Source organism: Armigeres subalbatus, chromosome 1, assembly GCF_024139115.2.
Source record: "Armigeres subalbatus isolate Guangzhou_Male chromosome 1, GZ_Asu_2, whole genome shotgun sequence".
NCBI lineage: Eukaryota > Metazoa > Arthropoda > Insecta > Diptera > Culicidae > Armigeres > Armigeres subalbatus.
This window is the reverse complement of record NC_085139.1, coordinates 86,237,643-86,261,470: the sequence shown is the minus strand read 5'-3', so window position 1 is coordinate 86,261,470 and position 23,828 is coordinate 86,237,643. Positions and strand designations below refer to the sequence as shown.

Here is a 23,828-nt window from a genome sequence, read left to right as displayed (position 1 = left end):
ATAGTTAATGAGATTCCATAAAGAATAATTTTTCGATCCATAACTAAGCTAAAATTTAGCAATTAATTGGGAAATATGTTCCATTAACATGGTCAAGAAAAACAATACAATTCTTGCTATTTTCCCATGAAAATATGACAAATGATCCATAAATCTTTGGAAAATGATCCATAAAAAACTATATTTTGATCCATAAAACTTCAAATTTGCGCATTTTTTTTATCGTGATGATGATCCATAATTTCAGTAATATGATCCATAATTTTAGTCATATGATCCATAATCCTGGCCATTTGATCCATAACTTTGTTCAAATGATCCATAGTTTTGGTGATAAAAACCATAAATTTTGATAAATGATCCATAGATTTTATAAAATGTGTGGATCAAGTTTCATTGGCCTTCTTTCCAAGCATTATGGATCACATTATCAAAATTATGGATCATATGACCAAAACTATGGATCATATGGCTGAAATTATGGATCATCATTAGGATATTAATTGCGCAAATTTGAAATTTTATGGATCAATATATAGTTTTTATGGATCATTTTCAAAGTTTTATGGACCATAAAAATATTCTTCATGGAATCTCTCGAACTATTTTATGGATTTATGGTAGCGTTTTATGGAACATTCAGATGTTATTTATGGATCGTTTTTCATTCTTTTATGGATCGTTTTTCCACATTGAACGGTGCAAAGTAAGGGCTGCCATTATTTACATTCAACATACAATAGACAACACAACAACATATTCACAGGGCTGGTAAGGGATTATAAACATCGTACACATAACATTAGACTTGTCCAACATTCAACAGCATTGTTCGTTTCCAAAACAAAACTCTCCCACCACCCCTCCCCTTTTCCAAAAGACCATCCCACTCCTTTGTTAACTTCCCTGAGGATAGTGAATGTGTACTAAATTTGGTTGAAATCGGCCAAATGGTTCAGAAGTAGTTAGCGAACATACATATATACATTAGGGTGGCTCAAATTAGTATGGGAAAAACTTTGTTCAATTTTTTTGATGGGCCGCCCTCTTATTCGGTTCTATTTGATGCCCTGATGCTCTGGACAAAATTTCAGCCAAATCGGTCAACGTTTGGGCGGTGCTAAACTCGTTGGAAGTTTATATGGAAAAATGTATGCAGAAACATCCATAAACAGTAAATTGCAGCTGGACTACACAACTTACGATGAAGAACTATGATACTCATTCAGATCTTGGAGAATTTAATACAGAACGTCAGAAAACCGCGAGAAGATTTGAGTTTGCCCGGCTAAGTTATTAGCATTTCTCTGCAGTGGGGTTTGAGTAAATTTCGTTTCTTTTACCTTTGAAAAGTAATAAATTCACCTCTACAACACTCCAGTAAAATGCTAATAACTTTACGTAATAAACTCTAATCTTCTCGCGGTTTTCAGCATAACATTCTGTATTTTATTTTACAAGAACTGAATGAGTATCATGGTTCTTGATCGTAAATTGTGCCGTCCAACTGCTAATCACTGTTTTTGGATGTTTCTGCATACATTTGTCCATATAAACTTCCAACGAGTTTAGCACTACCCAAACGTTGACCGATTTGGCTGAAATTTTGTCCAGAGCATCAGGGCATCAAATAGAACCGGATAAGAGGGCGGCCCATCAAACAATTTGAAAAAGTGTTTTTTGAGCCACCCTAATATACATTGATTGGTTTTTATATATCTTCTTCTTCTTCTTCTTCTTATTGGCATTACATCCCCACACTGGGATAGAGCCGCCTCGCAGCTTAGTGTTCATTAAGCACTTCCACAGTTATTAACTGCGAGGTTTCTAAGCCAGGTTACCATTTTTGCATTCGTATATCATGAGGCTAACACGATGATACTTTTATGCCCAGGGAAGTCGAGACAATTTCCAATCCGAAAATTGCCTAGACCGGCACCGGGAATCGAACCCAGCCACCCTCAGCATGGTCTTGCTTTGTAGCCGCGCGTCTTACCGCACGGCTAAGGAGGGCCCCGTTTTGGTGGGTTTTATATATATAGAAGATAATTATATTTTTGCTGAAGAGCGATTTGGTTTTCGCCTCTCATCAGTTATTAAGAATTACGAATTAAATTCGACTCAACAAATCTGAAGGATGTTCGACTGGAGTTGCCCTTTCTGATAAAGAGAAAGCATTTGACAGTGTTTGGCATGAAGGTTTGATTGTAAAAGTAATTAATTTTAATTTTCCTCTGTACATTATCGAACTGATCAAACATTATTTGTCAGATCGCTCACTGCAGGTAAACTATAAGAATTCGAAATCTGATAGATTACATGTAAGAGCTGGTGTTCCCCAAGGCAGCATACTGAGGCCCATATTGTATAACATTTTTACTTCTGACTTACCTGTTTTACCATCAGAGTGTCAAAAATCTTTGTTTGCAGATTACACGGACCTTTCCGCTGAAGGACGAAGCCAACGTGTCATTTGTAGTAGATTGCAAAAAAGGTTGAATATTTTTTCCACTTGCAAAAATGAAAAATTTACCCAAATGCTTCCAAAACTCAGCTTATAATTTTCCCACAGAAGCCGAGAGCTTATTATTTGAAACCAACTTGCAGACATATTGTCACTATGAATGGGGTACCAATTTCCAATTAATTGGTCTAGCGAAGCTAAATATTTAGGACTTCTGCTAGATCAAAAATTAACTTCTAAAATCACATTGAAGGCATTCAAGCCAAATTTAACAAATATATTAAGTGTCTATTTCCACTTATAAACAGAAAATCAAAACTTTGCGTTCCGTGTAAAAAAAGTTTTCAGTTCAAAATTTGAAAATCCGTGTAAAAAAAGTTTTATGATTTCTCGACGAATCATGCAAAATGGAGCAACTTTGCAAAAATTTGGTGTGGGATTTTTTTTACAGAGCCGTGTAAAAAAAAATCCGTGTGAAAACATCAAATTTTTAGACCAGTCATGTTGTATGCCAATACGGACTAGTTTCCCAAGCAGCACACTTGTCATAAACGAGTTGCTGTATCCTATCTACGACCAAGCCAGCCATATATGAGTTGATGTAACATAATCGGGCTGAATTGTGCTACTCGGGTGCTGCAATACCAGAAATAACGCACTTCAGAGGACTCAAAATAAATTTTTTAACAATTAACATTGCAATAAATTTCCAACAAAATAATTTCCTATTTTATACAAAAATCGTTACAATCTTCTATTGCAACGATTAGCTCCTTGTACCCTTAGTATAAATTAGGTTAAGTTTAGTTTAAGTTAAAAACATTGTAATTCCTACATGGTTCAATTCACCCAGAAGAAAAATCCTAACTGCCAGAGGCAATTGAAATGAATTAATGATAACTGAAAACATATCATAGCAAATGAGGATGATAATGTTAAGAAAACACGAAACACCTAATCTAAGAGATATTTTGTTTATTTTGTTTATTTTGTTTATTTTTTAGGAAAAGGGAAAAGCCCGTTTGAGTTGAACTCTTTGTGTTCTCTCTCAAATGGGCGCAAAACCTCTTCGACTTTTCGTACCAACAGAATACAATTTAACTCCAAATGATACATAATACAATTATTTCTTACAACTATTAACAATAATTGACTTAGTCTAGATCTAGTATCAACAATTTAAGCTAACCTTTCTAAAAGTGTGACAGGGTGAGGGAAAACCTTTTCCGAAGAGTGTTACGACTCAAGTAAAAATCGAATTCATTTGAGCAGCGATTGAAAATTCTGCACATGCTCAAAAATGGTTCGTTGTGTCCGTAATTCGTTCGGGCACCGCGGAGGAAAAAGAATTGTCTAGAACGAAGGTTTTGTTGGCTGACGTTGAAATTCAGCTGGGACAAAAGAGGAGGCGAGTCAATGTTCAGAAGTAAAAGGTCTGCTACAAGTAACGCACGGGCAGTATCACGACGGACGCTTAGTAAATCTAGCTCAATTAACCTACAGCGGTCCTCATAACTAGGCAAAATGTCAGGGTTTCTCCACGGGAGGTGACGTAGAGCGAACCGTACGAATTTACGCTGAACTGATTCAATACTTGAAATATTATTCTGATAGTAAGGTGCCCAAACTACAGATGAATATTCTAAAGTGGATCTTACTAAAGAACAATATAGAGCCTTTAAACAGTGGACATCATTAAAATTCCTTGCTATTCGAAAATGAAACCCAGTGTACGGGAGGCCTTAGAGACTATGAAAGCAACATGTTCATTAAACGTCAGCTTAGTGTCTAATAATACACCTAGATCCTTGACAACAGTCTCTCTACGTAGTGTGGCGGATCCAAAAGTATAGTCAAAGGCAATTGCTGAATGTTTACGAGAAAACGAAATGAAGGAGCATTTATCTGGATTGAGAACCATACAATTCAGCTGACACCAGTCAGTGAAGAGATCCAACTGCGATTGCAAAAATAGTGTATCTTGTACACCGTTTACGATCCAAAATAATTTGAAGTCGTCGGCAAATGATAGTTTAAAGCACTTGAGTAGCAAGTTAATGTCGTTCAGGTAAACTATAAAAATTAAAGGACCAAGATGGCTGCCCTGGGGAACTCCTGAAGTCACAGGGAAAAACGAAGAAACACAGTCGCCAATTTTTATCGCCATTTTACGGTTTCCTAAATAAGAACTGAGCCAACAGAGAATGGAACCAGAGAATCCAAATCGTTCAAATTTGGCGACAGCGATTTGATGATTGATTTTGTCAAAGGCTGATGAGAAGTCAGTATATATCGAATCGATTTGTTGTCCTTTCTGAAGAGCTTGCATAATAATCGAGGAGTAGATAATCAAGTTAGTATTTGTAGATCGCTTTGGAACAAAACCGTGTTGATCCTCAGAAATGTAGTTCAGGAAATTGTAGGATAGGAACTTTAGAACAACTAGTTCGAACAATTTGGACATGGCACATAGCGCTGCTATGCCACGATAGTTTTTAACCTCTTGCTTATTACTTTTCTTGAAGACAGGGAAAGTGTATGATTTTTTCCAAAATTCCGGAAAAAATCCTGAACGTAACGATGAGTTGAATAGGATTGACAAAGGTAATGACAAACTTGTAGAACATTTTTGAGAATAGTTGAAGGAATACCATCCGGGCCCGAACTGGTAGATGATTTCAGCGACGAGCAGCATTCATCGACGTATTCTGCCGTGACTAAAGGATGTTGACCGACTGGAGGACGGAGGGTACGCTGGCAGCAGCTTGCTGTACTAGTTGCTCAGTAACCGACTGATTAGAAAATACACCAGAGAATTGCTTTAGGAAAAGGTCACATATTCCCACCGTGGATGGTTGTTCGATGAGACCATTCGTCATGACTGTTGGAAGGCCAGATTCTTTTCGTTGTTTGTTCACATAGTTCCAAAATCCTTTTGGGCTGCGACGAAGTTTTTGCTGGAGTTTTCGTTGATACGTTTTGAAAAGTCTATTGTTTACACGCTTATATCGTTGGTTGGCGGAGAGATAAACTGCTTTGCTAAACCGAGATTTGTACTTGGAGTATTTCCTCAAGGCGGACTTTTTGATATTCTTCAAACGTTTCAAATAACTGTTGCTCCAGGGTGGGCTTATAGGAGAGGATGATAAGCATTTGGGGACGAATTGGTCAATAGAATACAGAACAATATTTGATACTAATGTAACGGCTGAGTTGACATCAAAGTCTGCAAGGATCTCATGCCAATTAATGTTTTCTAAAAAACGATTCATGCCACAGTAGTCGCCATTTTTAAAGTCATAGTAGATGCTTTGTACTGGATCGGAGAAGATGCAAGACGTGGTGCTATTTAGTGTAATTAGCAGTGGTGGATGATGAATAGATGACGTTACAAGGGGTGGAGGGGCCTCAATTAATGTGTAACGTATGTTACCGTCCAAATTAGCGAAGCAGAGGTCAAGCATCCTACCATTATCATTCAATATAAAGCCTGTCCACGTTAAATTTCGGACACTGAGACAATGTCCAATTGATTTGTAGCCATTTCATCACTTTGACAAGAATAAAAATATGCTCAAAGAATCACATAAAGCGGAGAGATTTAGCTGTCATGTAAATTAATCTTCTCAGTGGTTTGTGAAAATTTTAAAAAATAGCATTGGATGATGGGTGTCCGAAATTTAACGTGGACAGGCTTTATGATTCAATTGATGAATGCATGCAAGGCTGTAATTGTCTAGCAGTATGTTGCTTGCTGAACTGAGCGAAGAATGATGAGCGTCGGGATAGAGATGTATCGATGAACTTTGTTTCCATTTGATATTTGGTAAATTTAAATCGCCGAGAATCAATATACTATCACTAAGCTGCATACGAGCTGTGATCCAAGAGAGTGAGCGAACATGTTGGTCAACGACTACCTGATCAGTTGTCCTATCCGGAGGTATGTACAGAACGCAAATGTACAATGTGTGGCTTTGAAAAATAACTTCAATCCAAATCTGTTCAACAGTTTCTGAATTTGAAATTGATAACTGACGAGCTTTAAATCTATTTCTGATAGCCAGTAACACTCCTACACCAGATTTTTTGTTACTGTTACTGCAATTACGATCTAGGCGGAACACGTTATAATCAGTAATCAAAAATTTGATTTGAAATTGTTGTTTCGTTTAACCATGTCTCGGTGAGAGCAAAAGCGTCATAGGTTGAATCAGAGGAGGCGAGGAGATAATTTGAAATCCGTGTGTTCATTCCGCCAACATTTTGAGAATAGATTAAAAGTTGCTTATCTATACCATTGTCGATAATACTCTGTTGATTGACGGCATTGGTTTGGGCGGAACTGGAAGTCGATTGCTCGAAATTGGATGAGATGGCATTGCTCTCCGCTGGGTGGCAAGTGGAGACATCATCTGTTGTTGACGGATTAAGGGAAGGGCTGCACGTTGTCGAGGAGAGGGGATACTGCGAATATCGGCACGTTGGCGAACTGTTTCTAAAAAAGGTCTGGATCGTTGCACATTTCGATCATAAAACGGCTTGATAAAGACACCAACTGGCCAGAAACTTTGAGACACAATAATGGGTTCAATCGCGGTAGGGGCACCTAATTTGAAAGATACAAATGTTAGCGGCACATTTGCACTACGATTTTCGCTGACCAGTTTATGACAGGTAATTAGGAGGGGATTGCATTTTGTTTTTCCCGCAACAAATGCGACAATATTGTCCGCTGTCTCGTGTGGTTGGAATCGTGTTAAATAAAACCATTTGAGTGGTGCAGATGGTGTCGCTGGTGGTGCGACTGAAAGAGTGGGTATAACGAAGGGCATAGTTTGAGTGTTTCTTCTATGGTTTACATTACCTACTGTGTCTTGTGTGTCACTAGGTATGATATTCACTTGTCTCGATTGGAATGTGTTGCTGGGTGATTGCAGAGCATTTTGATGAGCAGAAACGATTCTCGATTGAATGACGGGCGCTGGTAACACAGATTGCTGGTCGGCTGCAGCGGCGATGGTGGGACAGGTACTCAGCGAAGACGCAAAAGATCTGACTCGTTGTGGTAGAACTGCCGTAGGTATGATTGATGCCGGCGTGTTCATTGATGAAATGGCTTGAATTGGTGCTTGCGTGGCTTGATTTTCGGCGTGGATCGGTACTTGTTTGTTTGTGGCGAAGCTTGGAGGAGGGAGAGCGGCTTGATTTTGGACAGGAACAAAACTTGTGGTAGCAACGGAGTGGCTTTGGCTAGTTGAGGTAGTGGTACATATTGGTGCGGGTTGATTGTTGGTTGTGGCAAAATTTGTAGCAATAGTAGTGGCGATAGAGTCTGCGTCGTTGGTACTTGCGTGATGAACAACAACAGCAGCAGCAGCAGCAGTGGATGTATCGGAAGTTATGGTGGCGGCATTAGATGTGAGAGGGCTAGTGATCGGTTGAATTTGCTGGGACGAGTCAACCGTCCGCGGATTGTTTATCTGGACATTAAGGTCATCGGCATATGCAAGAAGAGGGACTATAACTTCTGTGTAATCTGAGGTACCAACTGAAACGTCAACTCGCATTCTCTTGTCGTTTCTCGGGAATGATGACGTAGAGCTGGATGTGCGGTCGCGTTTGTTTGCTCCGCTGGCAGCAGGATTTGTGTCGTTGTTTATAACGAATTGAAGACCTCGGTAAACTCGAACTGCATACGATCAAGCTCGTCGTGGAAGTTCCTTGAATCACTTTGGGCTGGTCGGGTTGGTGGAATTTGACCACTAGGTCGCGGAAAGGGCGATCCAATCGCACGGCAAAGGGAACAAGTGACATCAATTTGAGCACCGACGAGTTTCAGAATGGAAGTAATACGCTGAAGAATCAGTGCGTATCCGGTGTCGGTTCCATCTGAACGTTTTGTACCAGTGATATCACTGTTACGGCATACGACACAGAACCAGAGAGCACCGGGACACTCGCGAACAGCTTTGAACTGATTCCCGGTGAGGCTAACACATTTTAAGTGAAACTGTTTTTGGCATTTCATGCATTCCACTTTTCCACCTCGAGCGGAACCGTTGAAGCAGGGATTCCCGTCGCACTTCTTCATCGTTTTGCAGCTGACGACGAATGTAAATAAACAAACGAGCCGGCACGATGATACTCGGAACGTGCGATAGGCGGCGTGCAGAATAATCAGTAGAAAATGGTCAACAGAAGACCAAAGCAAAACAATTCGGTAGTTTAATTAAACTGATTTTCTCGTAAAATATCAATCGCGAGATTATTCTAGCACCGGATGCGGACGCATCGATCCGATGGGGTGGCGATTAACGAGAGAATGTAAATAACTGATGTAAAAGCGCATGGAAAACTATCGATTTATAGGACCGTATAAACAATGCTACTTATCGCGGCTGTAGTACACTGTATTTGATGAATGCATGTATTAGATAATTAGCAAATAAACTTGTCATAAGACTTGACTCGACTCGTACGAGACACTGAAGACGGCCTTACTGTTGAGGTCGAAATACGTATCTGTCAAGATACAATTAAGTGGTGGAATTTCAATGGGATTGTACAAACTCGTCTTATGACAAGTGAAGACATTCCACTAAAAAGCTCAAAATAATTATTCTTAACAAAATAGCAAATAAAATTAGTTAGAAAAAGGAGACAGTAAATCATTAAAATCGCTTTAAAATCTTATTAGGTGTAATCTTTTAGCGATACAACAGATTCTGCACAAAAAACTAAGTTTTCGGCAGAGACCTAATTTTAAAGAATACACATTTTCATTCGAATTCGGCAAATTCAAAAAATCTATTTTTAAACTTGTCAGCATAGCTTAGGGTAATCGACGCCCACCTCGGAATAAACTGGATTGTTCTCGAAAATAAAATCAGAGATTACTGATTGTTCCGTCTTGATACCGGGTATTGCTTCGTAACTTGTAATGACGCAATAATGTTGGGTTTAGTGTCAACCTTTTCGCCTCCAATCTCCTTTTTCTTACCATGACAGCTGATGTAGATAAATATAATTTTGGAATTTAACTTATACCTGCTACACCCAACATGATGGGTACCATCGTGTCATCATTAGCACTATGCTTACCTTTTGTCACCGGTCCGATGTTAATCTGCAAAATTCACCGGAAAACTACCCCTGTCCATCAAGCTGTCCATTCCGACGCGATAATTCCGTTCATCCTTGTCAGTGGCTACGGAAGATCTCTGTTTGCTTTTAATAAACAAAGCCATAGTTTCCGACGACACGTGTTAAAAATGGGGATGCTTGTATCGTGATTCGGCGTCAATCGCTGCAAATTATTGTATAAATTATTCACAGCACAATTAACTTGTAATGTGAGATAAATTGAGATATCTATTTCTATAAAGCCCCTTTTCAAAATTGGAAGAATACGCGTAAATCATTAATAACAACAATTTTGTCTGTTTCTTTTCAGGTAAAATCCAATTTATACAGAACACATGTGTGAGTAAAAGCAAAACCTCTAATTATATTAGGATCCCATCATCAACTGTTATCATTACGAACGCGTGATTGAAATGCAATATTAAACAGACAGTGCACCTCACAATCTCTCGCCCATTAGCTAATTATTCTGCGTACACCATTCCCGCCCAGTCAATTACATTTACATGAACATTATTTAGTTTGATAATGTGTATGCAAACTATGGCTTGCCCACGCTGTTCCGGGCATTGAAAACTACGGACATCACAAGAACCGTCCGGGCGGCGCTGTGTCGCACAATCCTGACATGGCAACAGGTCAACCCAATACTGATGCATCATTTATCCTATTTAAGTAATTCAGGCATCACAACGTTTCGCTGATTTGATGTTTGGATAGTTCTCGCTTCCATCCGAACGGTCACGTGTTCTGAGTGAGGAAAAAGGAGTAGGGCTTCCCACGGTAATATGGCTATACACGACAATTCATTCATTTTAGGTTAGGGGCCGTTTACTAATTACGTAAGCATTTCTGGGAGGAGGGGGTCTGTCAATTTCTTACCCTCCATATAAACAAAAAAATAATTTGTGTGGGAAAAATCGTAAGCCGTGGGGGTTTGAAAACCCAGAAAAATAAGCTTACGTAATTAGTGTACGACCCCTTATTTCATATTCTGTAGGTGTTCGCGTCAATATAATGGAACTGTTCATAATATTCATACACATTTAATAATAAATACAGTGAACACTTGTTAATTGACAAGATACATGCACTATTTTTGATATAATGCAAATAGTCTTAAGTTCAATTAATTATATCTTCAGTCAATTCTCATGAATTTTTGTTTTGAAAAAATGCATAAGTGCAAACAACAACTTGATGGCCAGCACATAAATAACTATTCTTACACAGCCGTATGAAAATTCACATACAAAGAGACTACCAGCCCACTCTCCACCCCCTTATAACCCCATCAGTGTTGATTACCGACGAACCAGCACAAACACGGAACGTACCTTAAATTTCCATCTGATAGACCCGCGAAGTAAATAATGTCCAATCCCGCGAAGTGTTCACTCCGACCCGTCACCCCTAGATATATGCAAATGTTTCCGCCTCGGCGAAGGACTAGAAACCAACGATGGACAACATTAATAGACAACATGTGGAACCGACTCAACATGTGATTTGCACCCCTTTTCCTCCCACACTACATTGGCATTGCAGCACTCAGCACCAGTGATGATAATCATAGATCACCGCCTGCCAGCGGGACGGAGCCAGTCCGCCGGCACCCTCGGGACGCGATAGTCGTCAATCACTGCAGCACCACTGACTGGTGTGTTATGGCCACCGATCGCGAATGCGTGTATTTGTTTTGGCTTTACGTGTGTCGTCGAATCGATCAATATTAGAACTAGGATTTCCTACCAACCAACGTATATGAAAGGCAACAATACAGACATAGCCGGTCGAAGTGCATCGTCCTTGATAAGCAAAGGAGCAGTGGTCAATGGTGCGGTCAGTATCAGTTTGGAAGACTCCTGGACCGGTAGAAGTCTGCTGGAAGCATTGGGCCGAGTCGGACCCCTAGGAGGGAATTTTGCGGAAGTAAGTTGATGCAGAGGCAATTCGCACACATTTATAAGTTTCTAATTATTTTCTAAAACTAAAATTGTAGCATTAATTTCTGTTAAATTATGCAATTTTCGCCAAAACTTCAAAAGGAAATTTGTGTTGAACTCTAGTTTTGTCTTTCAACATGCTTATTTTGATCAAAATTTTCCAACCAATTTTATATTGATTTATTGGAAGGTTACCTTATTATTTATGTAACAAACTGTAATAATTCTCTTCTATTGTTGAAGCGAATATACAATATTGCGATAACAATTGAAAAGAAGCGCTAGGAACTTAAATTTTTTCCACGTTTTAAGTGACTTTTTGCCACTGGGAGTCAGCATTATAGTCGACTGTCTACATCTCGATGTTCCATATCTTTTCAATCTATATTCAGTCCATTCTGTTCATATTTTGCTCAGAGTTCTCTCTCCCTAAGTCAATATATTAGAATTTCCAGGCTACTAGACCATCTAGGACAATAACAAACACACCAAAACTGCCGAAATCTGAAAAAGTGACGTATACGCCATTTTCCACAAATGGTGTTAACGAGTAGTACTCATCGAGCTCTTCAACAGAAAAATGGAAAATATGCATGCTGTAATTTAACGCTTACGTCACTTTCTCAGATTACGGCCGAAAAACATAACAAAACATAAAAACATTTGTTTTATTGTCATTTTTCATAGCAGCTTTTTATCTTGATGGTCCCTCCAATATCGAGATGTAGAGAGGCGACTGTATATGGAATCAACTCTTGAAATAAAAACCTCTTGAAAGGAGGCTTCCGAGCCTCTTGGAAGGAGGCTTCCGAGCCTCTTAGAAGGAGGCTTCCGAGCCTCTTGGAAAGAGGCTTCCGAGTCTCTTGGAAGGTGGCTTCCGAGCCTCTTGGAAGGAGGCTTCCGAGCCTCTTGGAATGTGGCTTCCGAGCCTCTTGGAAGGAGGCTTCCGAGCCTCTTGGAAGGAGGCTTCCGAGCCTCTTGGAAGGAGGCTTCCGAGCCTCTTGGAAGGAGGCTTCCGAGCCTCTTGGAAGGAGGCTTCCGAGCCTCTTGGAAGGAGGCTTCCAGGCCTCTTGGGAAGAGGCTTCCATGCCTGTTGGAAGGAGGCTTCTGAGCCTCTTGGAAGGAGGCTTCGAGCCTCTTGGAAGGAGGCTTCTGAGCCCTCTTGGAAGGAGGCTGAGCCTCTTAGAAGGACGCTTCCGAGCCTCTTGGAAGTAGGCTTCCGAGCCTCTTTGAAGGAGGCTTCCGAGGCCTCTTGGAAGGAGGCTTCTGAGCCTCTTGAAAGGAGGCTCTGAGCCTCTTGAAAGGAGGCTTGAGGCCTCTTGAAGGAGGCTTCCAGGCCTTTGAAAGGAGGCTTCCAGGCCTCTTGAAAGGAGGCTTCCAAGCCTCTTGAAAGGAGGCTTCTGAGGCCTCTTGGAAGGAGGCTTCTGAGCCTCTTGGAGGAGGCTTCCAGGCCTCTTGGAAGGAGGCTTGAGGCCTCTTTGAAGGAGGCTTCCAGGCCTCTTGGAAGGAGGCTTCCAGGCCTCTTGAAGGAGGCTTCCAGGCCTCTTGAAAGGAGGCTTCTGAGCCTCTTGAAAGGAGGCTTCTGGGCCTCTTGAAAGGAGGCTTGAGCCTCTTGAAAGGAGGCTTCCGGGCCTCTTGAAAGGAGGCTCTGGGCCTCTTGAAGGAGGCTTCCGGGCCTCTTGAAGGAGGCTTCCAGGCCTCTTGAAGGAGGCTTCCGGGCCTCTTGAAAGGAGGCTTCTGAGCCTCTTGAAGGAGGCTTCTGAGCCTCTTGGAAGGAGGCTTCCTGAGCCTCTTGAAAGGAGGCTTCCAGGCCTCTTGAAGGAGGCTGAGGCCTCTTGAAGGAGGCTTCCGGGCCTCTTGAAGGAGGCTTCTGAGCCTCTTGAAAGGAGGCTTTCGGGCCTCTTGAAAGGAGGCTTCTGGGCCTCTTGAAGGAGGCTTCCAGGCCTCTTGAAAGGAGGCTTCTGAGCCTCTTGAAGGAGGCTTCCAGGCCTCTTGAAAGGAGGCTTCCAGGCCTCTTGAAAGGAGGCTCTGAGCCTCTTGAAAGGAGGCTTCCAGGCCTCTTGAAAGGAGGCTTGGGCCTCTTGAAGGAGGCTGGGGCCTCTTGAAGGAGGCTTCCAGGCCTCTTGAAGGAGGCTGAGCCTCTTGAAAGGAGGCTTCTGAGCCTCTTGAAAGGAGGCTCTGAGCCTCTTGAAAGGAGGCTTCCGGGCCTCTTGAAAGGAGGCTGGGCCTCTTGAAGGAGGCTGGCCTCTTGAAAGGAGGCTTCCAAGCCTCTTGAAGGAGGCTTCCAAGCCTCTTGAAGGAGGCTTCCAAGCCTCTTGGAAGGAGGCTTCCAGGCCTCTTGGAAGGAGGCTTTGAGCCTCTTGGAAGGAGGCCTGAGCCTCTTGGAAGGAGGCTCTGAGCCTCTTGGAAGGAGGCTTCTGAGCCTCTTGGAAGGAGGCTTGGAGCCTCTTGGAAGGAGGCTTCCAGGCCTCTTGGAAGGAGGCTTCTGAGCCTCTTGGAAGGAGGCTTCCAGGCCTCTTGGAAGGAGGCTTGAGCCTCTTGGAAGGAGGCTTCCAGAGCCTCTTGGAAGGAGGCTTCCAGGCCTCTTGGAAGGAGGCTTTGAGCCTCTTGGAGGAGGCTGAGCCTCTTGGAAGGAGGCTTCCAGGCCTCTTGGAAGGAGGCTTCCGAGGCCTCTTGGAAGGAGGCTTCCAGGCCTCTTGGAAGGAGGCTTCCAGGCCTCTTGGAAGGAGGCTTCCGAGCCTCTTGGAAGGAGGCCTGAGGCCTCTTGGAAGGAGGCTGAGCCTCTTGGAAGGAGGCTCCGAGCCTCTTGGAAGGAGGCTTCCAGGCCTCTTGGAAGGAGGCTTCCGAGGCCTCTTGGAAGGAGGCTCTGAGGCCTCTTGGAGGAGGCTTGAGGCCTCTTGGAAGGAGGCTTCCGAGCCTCTTGGAAGGAGGCTCTGAGCCTCTTGGAAGGAGGCTTGAGCCTCTTGGAAGGAGGCTTGAGCCTCTTGGAAGGAGGCCCGAGCCTCTTGGAGGAGGCTTCCGAGCCTCTTGGAGGAGGCTTCTGAGCCTCTTGGAAGGAGGCTTCCAGGCCTCTTGGAGGAGGCTGGGGCCTCTTGGAAGGAGGCTTCCAGGCCTCTTGGAAGGAGGCTTCCAGGCCTCTTGGAAGGAGGCTTCCGAGCCTCTTGGAAGGAGGCTTCCAGGCCTCTTGGAAGGAGGCTTCCGAGCCTCTTGGAAGGAGGCTTCTGAGCCTCTTGGAAGGAGGCTTCCAGAGCCTCTTGGAAGGAGGCTTCCAGGCCTCTTGGAAGGAGGCTTCCAGGCCTCTTGGAAGGAGGCTTGAGCCTCTTGGAGGAGGCTTGAGCCTCTTGGAAGGAGGCTTCCAGGCCTCTTGGAAGGAGGCTGAGCCTCTTGGAAGGAGGCTTCCGGGCCTCTTGGAAGGAGGCTCTGAGCCTCTTGGAAGGAGGCTTCCAGGCCTCTTGGAAGGAGGCTTCCAGAGCCTCTTGGAGGAGGCTTCCGAGCCTCTTGGAAGGAGGCCTGAGCCTCTTGGAAGGAGGCTTCAGCCTCTTGGAAGGAGGCTTGGGCCTCTTGGAAGGAGGCTTCCGGGCCTCTTGGAAGGAGGCTTGAGCCTCTTGGAAGGAGGCTTCCAGGCCTCTTGGAAGGAGGCTTCCGGGCCTCTTGGAAGGAGGCTTCTGAGCCTCTTGGAAGGAGGCTTCCAGGCCTCTTGGAAGGAGGCTGAGCCTCTTGGAAGGAGGCTTCCAGGCCTCTTGGAAGGAGGCTTCCTGAGCCTCTTGGAAGGAGGCCTGAGCCTCTTGGAGGAGGCTTCCGAGCCTCTTGAAGGAGGCTCTGAGCCTCTTGGAAGGAGGCTTCCGAGCCTCTTGGAAGGAGGCTTCCGAGCCTCTTGGAGGAGGCTTCCAGGCCTCTTGGAGGAGGCTTCCAGGCCTCTTGGAAGGAGGCTTCCAGGCCTCTTGGAAGGAGGCTTCCGAGCCTCTTGGAGGAGGCTTCCAGGCCTCTTGGAAGGAGGCTTCCGAGCCTCTTGGAAGGAGGCTTCTGAGGCCTCTTGGAAGGGAGGCTTCCTGAGCCTCTTGGAAGGAGGCTTCTGAGCCTCTTGGAAGGAGGCTTCCGGGCCTCTTGGAAGGAGGCTTCCTGAGCCTCTTGGAAGGAGGCTTCCAGGCCTCTTGGAGGAGGCTTCCAGGCCTCTTGGAAGGAGGCTTCCGAGCCTCTTGGAAGGAGGCTCTGAGGCCTCTTGGAAGGAGGCTACTGAGCCTCTTGGAAGGAGGCTTCTGAGCCTCTTGGAAGGAGGCTTCCGAGCCTCTTGGAAGGAGGCTTCCAGAGCCTCTCGGAAGGAGGCTTCCTGAGCTTCTCGGAAGGAGGCTTCCAGGCTTCTCGGAAGGAGGCATCCGAGCCTCTCGGAAGGATGCTTCCAGCCTCTTGTAAGGAGGCTTTCGAGCCTCAGCTACTCTTCTAGAAATTCCGCCAAGAGTTTCTCCAGGAAATCCATCAGAAAATTCATCAAGAATTTATCCAAAAATTCCTCCAAACCAGGAACTCCATCGCGGTTTTCTTCAGGAATTACTTTAGGAAATTCTCCAAGAAATCCTTCGGGAACTCCATCGGATACTCCTAAAATTCTTCCTAAACCCTAAACCTGAAGCTTCCCGGAGTAGTTCTTGGAGGATTTTTCTGCAGAATATCTTGAGAAATTTCTGTGAAAATTCCGAAACGAATTCCCTGGGAATTGTTGAAGAAATTTTAGTCGTAACTTATAAAGGGATTTCTGAAGGAATTTTTGGAGGAGTTCTTAAAATAAATTCCGGGGTAATTCTTGACGGAATTTTTGAGAGAATTCATGACGGAATTTCTGGAAGGAAAAGTGAAAGAGTTTCTAGAACAACTTCCTGGGTTGTTTTTTAAGATATTGCAGCGAGCTCCTAAAAAAAAATCTCAGGAAATCCTAAAGGGATTTTGGAGTATTTTTTGCATTTTCGAGAATTCCAGCAGGATCTTCCGGGAAAATCCAAAGGATTTTCATGGGGATTTTTTGGGGGTAATTCCGGAGGATTTTGAAGAAATGTTCGGAAGAATATCTGGAGAAATAAGCAGATGGATTTACAGATGAATTTATCAAGAAATTTCCGGGACAGCTCCCAAGAAAAAATTCCCTGAACAATTTTCAGTGAGAGTTCTCGGGGCGCGATACTGAAGAAACTCAAAGGGATTTTTGAGAAAAAATTTCGATGTAATCAATGAAGAAATCTTAGTGGAATTTCTGGAGTAACTCCAGAGAGAATGTCAGAAGAAGTTTACATGGGAATTTCTAAATGATTTTCTGGTGGATGTTCTGGGAAAGGAGACATGGATATTTTTGAGGGAATTTCCAATTGAATTACTGAAGAAATCACTAAGGAAATAGGATAAATTTAGGGTATATAAGGAGGAGTTCCTGGGGGAACTTCCGGAGGAGTTCCTGGGAAACTTCCAGAGGAGTTCCTGAGGGAACTTCCGGAGGAGCTCCTGGGGGAACTTCCGTAGGGACAAACTAGGAAACCGTCTAAGACGAATTAAGTACTGTCCATTTAATTCCACCAGTTAATTTTCGTTATCTTTGCAGATACGTATTTCGACCACAACTGTGTGGTCATCTTCAGTGTCTTGTACTTGACTCGACTTTAGAGCGAGAGAGAATGAGACAGAAAGAGTGAGAGAGAGTGAGAGAGAAAGAGTGATGGAAGGAGGCTTCCGAGCCTCTTGGAAGGAGGCTTCCGAGCCTCTTGGAAGGAGGCTTCCGAGCCTCTTGGAAGGAGGCTTCCGAGCCTCTTGGAAGGAGGCTTCCGAGCCTCTTGGAAGGAGGCTTCCGAGCCTCTTGGAAGGAGGCTTCCAGGCCTCTTGGAAGGAGGCTTCTGAGCCTCTTGGAAGGAGGCTTCTGAGCCTCTTGGAAGGAGGCTTCCGAGCCTCTTGGAAGGAGGCTCTGAGCCTCTTGGAAGGAGGCTTCCAGGCCTCTTGGAAGGAGGCTTGAGCCTCTTGGAAGGAGGCTTCCAGGCCTCTTGGAAGGAGGCTTCCAGGCCTCTTGGAAGGAGGCTTCTGAGCCTCTTGGAAGGAGGCTTCCAGGCCTCTTGGAAGGAGGCTTCCGAGCCTCTTGGAAGGAGGCTTCCGAGCCTCTTGGAAGGAGGCTTCTGAGCCTCTTGGAAGGAGGCTTGAGGCCTCTTGGAAGGAGGCTTCCAGGCCTCTTGGAAGGAGGCTTCCAGGCCTCTTGGAAGGAGGCTTCTGAGCCTCTTGGAGGAGGCTCGAGCCTCTTGGAAGGAGGCTTCCGAGCCTCTTGGAAGGAGGCTTCCGAGCCTCTTGGAAGGAGGCTTCCGAGCCTCTTGGAAGGAGGCTTCCGAGCCTCTTGGAAGGAGGCTTCCGAGCCTCTCGGAAGGAGGCTTCCGAGCTTCTCGGAAGGAGGCTTCCGAGCTTCTCGGAAGGAGGCATCCGAGCCTCTCGGAAGGATGCTTCCGAGCCTCTCGGAAGGAGGCTTTCGAGCCTCAGCTACTCTTCTAGAAATTCCGCCAAGAGTTTCTCCAGGAAATCCATCAGAAAATTCATCAAGAATTTATCCAAAAATTCCTCCAAACCAGGAACTCCATCGCGGTTTTCTTCAGGAATTACTTTAGGAAATTCTCCAAGAAATCCTTCGGGAACTCCATCGGATACTCCTAAAATTCTTCCTAAACCCTGAACCTGAAGCTTCCCGGAGTAGTTCTTGGAGGATTTTTCTGCAGAATATCTTGAAAAATTTCTGTGAAAATTCCGAAACGAATTCCCTGGGAATTGTTGAAGAAATTTTAGTCGTAAATTATAAAGGGATTTCTGAAGGAATTTTTGGAGGAGTTCTTAAAATAAATTCCGGGTAATTCTTGACGGAATTTTTTAGAGAATTCATGACGGAATTTTTGGAAGGAAAAGTGAAAGAGTTTCTAGAACAACTTCCTGGGTTGTTTTTTAAGATATTGCAGCGAGCTCCTGAAAAAAAATCTTAGGAAATCCTAAAGGGATTTTGGAGTATTTTTTGCATTTTCGAGAATTCCAGCAGGATCTTCCGGGAAAATCCAAAGGATTTTCATGGGGATTTTTTGGGGGTAATTCCGGAGGATTTTGAAGAAATGTTCGGAAGAATATCTGGAGAAATAAGCAGATGGATTTACAGATGCCTTTACAGATGCATTTAAATTTCCGGAACAGCTCCCAAGAAAAAAATCCCTGAACAATTTTCAGTGAGAGTTCTCGGGGCGCGATACTGAAGAAACTTAAAGGAAATTTTTAGAAAGACCTCGATGTAATCAATGAAGAAATCTTAGTGGAATTTCTGGAGTAACTCCAGAGAGAATGTCAGAAGGAGTTTACATGGGAATTTCTGAATGATTTTCTGGTGGATGTTCTGGGAAAGGAGACATGGATATTTTTGAGGGAATTCCCAATTGAATTACTGAAGAAATCACCAAGGAAATAGGATAAATTTAGGGTATATAAGGAGGAGTTCCTGGGGGAACTTCCGGAGGAGTTCCTGGGGAAACTTCCAGAGGAGTTCCTGAGGGAACTTCCGGAGGAGCTCCTGGGGGAACTTCCGTAGGGACAAACTAGGAAACCGTCTAAGACGAATTAAGTACTGTCCATTTAATTCCACCAGTTAATTTTCGTTATCTTTGCAGATACGTATTTCGACCACAACTGTGTGGTCATCTTCAGTGTCTTGTACTTGACTCGACTTTAGAGCGAGAGAGAATGAGACAGAAAGAGTGAGAGAGAGTGAGAGAGAAAGAGTGATGGAGAGAGAAAGAGTGAGAAAGAGAAAAAGTGAGAGAGAGAAAAAGAGTGAGAGAGAGAAAGAGTGAGAGGGAGAAATAGTGAGAGCACGCTTAAAATCAATAACACAGAGATATGTTTGCTTCACACAAATCGGACTTAATGCAGAACATCCTCTAGATGAGCGACAGTTACACAGCCACAAAAATAGCTCGTGTGGTTTTATTGAAGCTTGGATTTCAATATTTTCAACAGTATTTGGTTCCTCATGAAACAAGGAATCTGTACAAACGTTTACATGTTGAAAAGAACCGTTATCACGACCGTACGAGGCATTTTTGTGCTTGTGTAACTATCGCTCATCTAGGGGATGTTCTGCATTAGGTCCGTTTTGTGTGAAGCAAACACATCTCTGTGTTATTGATTTTAAGCGTGAGGGAGAAAGAGTGAGAGCGAGAAAGAGTGAGAGGGAGAGAGAGAAAGAGTGAGAGGGAGAGAGAGAAAGAGTGAGAGGGAGAGAGATAAAGAGTGCACGCTTAAAATCAATAACACAGAGATATGTTTGCTTCATGTTTACATGTTTGTTTACATGTTAAAAAGGACCGTTATCACGACCGTTTGAGGCATTTTGTGCCTGTGTAACTGTCGCTCATCTAGGTGTTGTTCTGCAATAGGTCCATTTTGTGTGAAGCAAACACATCTCTGTGTTATTAATTTTAAGCATATGAGAGGGAGGGAGAGAAAGAGTTTATGGAACCACCCCACCCATTTTTGGCCCTTTATACAGGAGTTTGATGAAACACAAACAATAGCATAATCATGATCAAATCGTTTGTCAGATATGGCCAGTGCTATCGGCAGGTGCCTTGCTACAATAGATGGTAGTATCATCATCATCATCATCATCATCATCATGAGAGGGAGAGAGAGAAAGAGTGAGAGGGAGAGAGAGAGAAAGAGTGAGAGGGAGAAAGAGAAAGAGTAAGAGGGAGAGAGAGAAAGAGTGAGAGGAAAAAAGAGAATGAGTGAGAGGGAGAGAGAGAAAGAGTGAGCACGCTTAAAATCAATAACACAGAGATGTGTTTGCATCACACAAAACGGACCTAATGCGGAACATCCCCTTGATGAGCGATAGTTACACAGCCACAAAAATAGCTCGTGTGGTTTTATTGAAGCAAGGAATCTGTACAAAAAAAAAAAGGAAAAGGACCGTTATCACGACCGTACGAGGCATTTTTGTGCCTGTGTAATTGTCGCTCATCCAGGGGATGTTCCACATTAGGTCCGTTTTGTGTGATGCAAACACATCTCTGTGTTATTGATTTTAAGCGTGAGAGGGAGAGAGAGAGAAAGAGTGAGAGGGAGAGAGAGAAAGAGTGAGAGAGAGAAAGAGAGAGTGAAAAGAAGGGATTTCCAACTAGCATAAGGACTTTCTCCGGTCTCCTTGCATCTCCCGAAAGCTATATGATGCTTGTGCCGATTATAATTGCTATCGATTATACTGCTTAATCGGTTCAATCATTTTTTATTCATTTTCAGCACATAGGGCCCACCGTGCTAAAAAAAATGTGACCGTAGATTTTCAATTGAATTATTTCAAGTTTATTATTTTAATATGTTGAGATGTTCCTAAAAAATCAAGTGATTATCATGACAGTGAGTTAATTCGGACGTTAATGGGTTAAGGAATTTAAGGAATTGCTCCTAAAACACCTTCGGAAACTCCTTTGTTATTTTATTTCTACCTGAAAACTCTTATATGTAATACTTCAATAATTTCTCCTGGGAGTAAGAAATCCCACCAATTTTTTTTTTAAACCCTGTCAATAATTACTTCGAAGATATGAATCAGAAATTCCTTTGCAAATTCTTAATGGGATTTTTTCATCAACTCTTTCTGGTTTTTGTTTCGATAATTCCTCCAGGAAGTTTATTGGGAGATCTACTCTACATTACATAAAAAAATTCCAAGGATTAATCCAAAAAAATCAACCAGGGTTTCGTACTAGAAGTTCCTTCACGAATTTCTTCAGGAGCTTGTTCTAGAAATCCTCCAGGAATCGCTTAATCAATTCTTTCAGGATCGCCTTCAAATATTCCCAGAAAAATACCGTCTTCAATTCTGTTCGTGAAATTATTTTGCCGGAACAGTTCGAAAAATTTCATTTGATTTCACGGAAATTAAAGGAACTGAAGGAACTTATAGAAGAATAAGAAGGAGAGTTTCTGGAAGAAAAAAATCGCAATAATGTTGAAGGATTTCCTAAGTGATATCTAGGCTAAATTTGAAGGGAAGTACCAAGAGAACATTTTAGTGCTCTTTCGTCAGGAAAATCTCAAGAGTTTCCATGGGTATTGCCGGAAGAATTTCTTAAACAATTTCAATTTTTTTTTAAACAAGGAGTTTTTTGGTAGAAATTTCCAAAGGATTGTCGGAAGAATTTTCATATAAATTTGTTTGGGAATATCCAGGGAAAATCCTGAATGAACTTTCAAAGAATTTCTAGACTATTTCTCGTTGGGATTCTTGGAGGAATTTGGGGGAAATCCCTGTAAAAGCTTCTAGTTAAATTCCATGACTCCAGATGAATTTACTACAGGAAATTGCTTCAGGAACTTTCTGACGGGACTTTCGGAGGAATTCAAGTAAGATTTTTTGGAGGGATTGCTGGAGGCACTTCCGGAGGAAATCCTTAAAGAATTTCTGGAAGAATTTCCATACGAATTTCTGAAGAAACTTCATGAGAAATTTCCAAAAGAACTCCTGAAAGTATTCCTGAGACAACTTTCTGAGAAACTCCTGGAGAAACTTTCGGAGGAACTTCCCGAGAAATTGCTGGAGGAACTTCCCGAGAAATTGCTGGAGGAACGTTTGGAGGAATTTATTAAGGAACTTTTCAAGGAATTCCTGGAGGAACTTCCGGAGGAGTTCCGGTTGGAACTTCTGGAGAAATTTCTGTAGCATCTGTTGGAGGAAGTTTTAAAGGAATTTTTGGAGGGATACCTGGAGAAACATACGGAGGAAATCCTGAAGGCATTTCTGGAGGAATTTTATTAGGTGTTCCTGACACAAGTTTTTGAGGAACTCCTGGAAGAACTCTTGGAGGAACTTTTGGAGCAACTCCTAGAGAAACTTTGAGAGTAAGTCCTGGAGGGCGTTCCCAAGGAATTCCTGGATGAACTTCCTAACATATTTCGGGTGGAAATTTTGAAGGAATTCTAGATGAGATCTTGGAGGAACTACTGGAGGAACTTTCTGGAGCAATTTTCGGAGGAATTCCGAGCCATTTTTTTTTTAATTTTAAGAGATTCCTCGAAGAATTTCAGGAAGAAATCTTGAAGGAATTTTTGGAGGAACTTATCAACGAATTCTTGAAAGATCTTTATGAGAAATTCCTGGAGGAACTTTAGAAGAAATTTCAGAGGAATTCCTGGATGAATTCCTAAAGAAGCTTATGAGAGGAGCTATTGCAAAACTTCCGGAGGAATTCCAAGACAAACTTCCCGCAGAATTACAGGAGGAACTTCCGGGGGTTGCAAATTATTGCAAACCCGTTTGAACCAGGTCGTCATCATTAAACATTTCTAAGTGTTTAGGGCATGAAAATTACTAGGCAGGGTAATAGAACCAGGTATGGCATAAGGACATTGGACATTAGGGACAAACTTCACAGAATACAAAACTAAATTCACTCACGTTTTCAAGGGCACACCACTCAATACGGAGACAGCGGACAACTTTTGTTTTTATTATTTCAGCTTTGTTGCGTCGCAGCATGCGTAGAATAATAAAAAAATGAGTTGTGCGATGCTTCCATATTGAGTGGTGTGCCCTAGAAAACGCGAGTGAATTTTGATTTGGATTTCGAGAAGTCTGTCCTTAAATGCCCTGAAGAACAGCCAACAACAAAAAGAAGGCAGTTCTTTATACCTATACGTACATATTCGACGGTTTTGTGCAATTCGTTTTAAATTCTTGATGCAAACAATTAAACTTTTATATTTTTGAGATTATTTCAAATTTCACGGTTCTTCCTGCGTGTGTTGATATAAATGGATTAGTTTTGTGTATTCAAGCGATAAAACTTTAAAAACATCGACAAATTCATGGATTTTTATGAACTATCAGAAAAATCGTTAAATTTTTACATACACATGACTTTTGATATATTATGAATTTTGACCTGAGTCCAGGGTAGAAATATTTCACAGTCAATGCAGTGAAAAACATGGATCTCAGTATAATCTGCAGTCGCCTTCATCGCCGCCGTGGTGAGAGCGACTGGGTGCTGCCGAAAAATCACTTCCAACACCGACCATTCAATTTCGCATTCAGCCACTCACAAGTCGCTCTGACAGGCTGCTCAGTTCGCGCCTTACCGTATGACTGTGAGTGGCCCATTTAAACGCGTGGTGATTTTTTTCAATTTGCTGGGTGAATGTGTACATTTTGCTGTGATAAATTTCATCTTCGCGGCGCAGTGGGTGATGTGAGTTCTGTTGTTTACTTTTCTGCCTCT

The 23,828-nt window shown here is 42.8% G+C and overlaps 1 protein-coding gene across 6 annotated transcripts in view; it reads left to right on the top strand.

Moving 5' to 3' along the window:
• The window catches only part of LOC134227817 (zinc finger C2HC domain-containing protein 1C-like), a 283,047-nt gene that overhangs the window by 189,216 nt on the left and 70,003 nt on the right, over positions 1 to 23,828 (top strand). Inside the window, exon 1 of one of the 6 annotated variants that reach the window (XM_062709498.1) lies at positions 11,219 to 11,542. The exons of the other annotated variants lie outside the window; for them this stretch is intronic. Coding sequence (XP_062565482.1) covers positions 11,375 to 11,542 — 168 coding nt within the window. The 5' untranslated portion in view covers positions 11,219 to 11,374. Of the gene's footprint in view, positions 1 to 11,218; positions 11,543 to 23,828 lie in introns of those variants that run through there. 6 annotated transcript variants of the gene reach the window in all.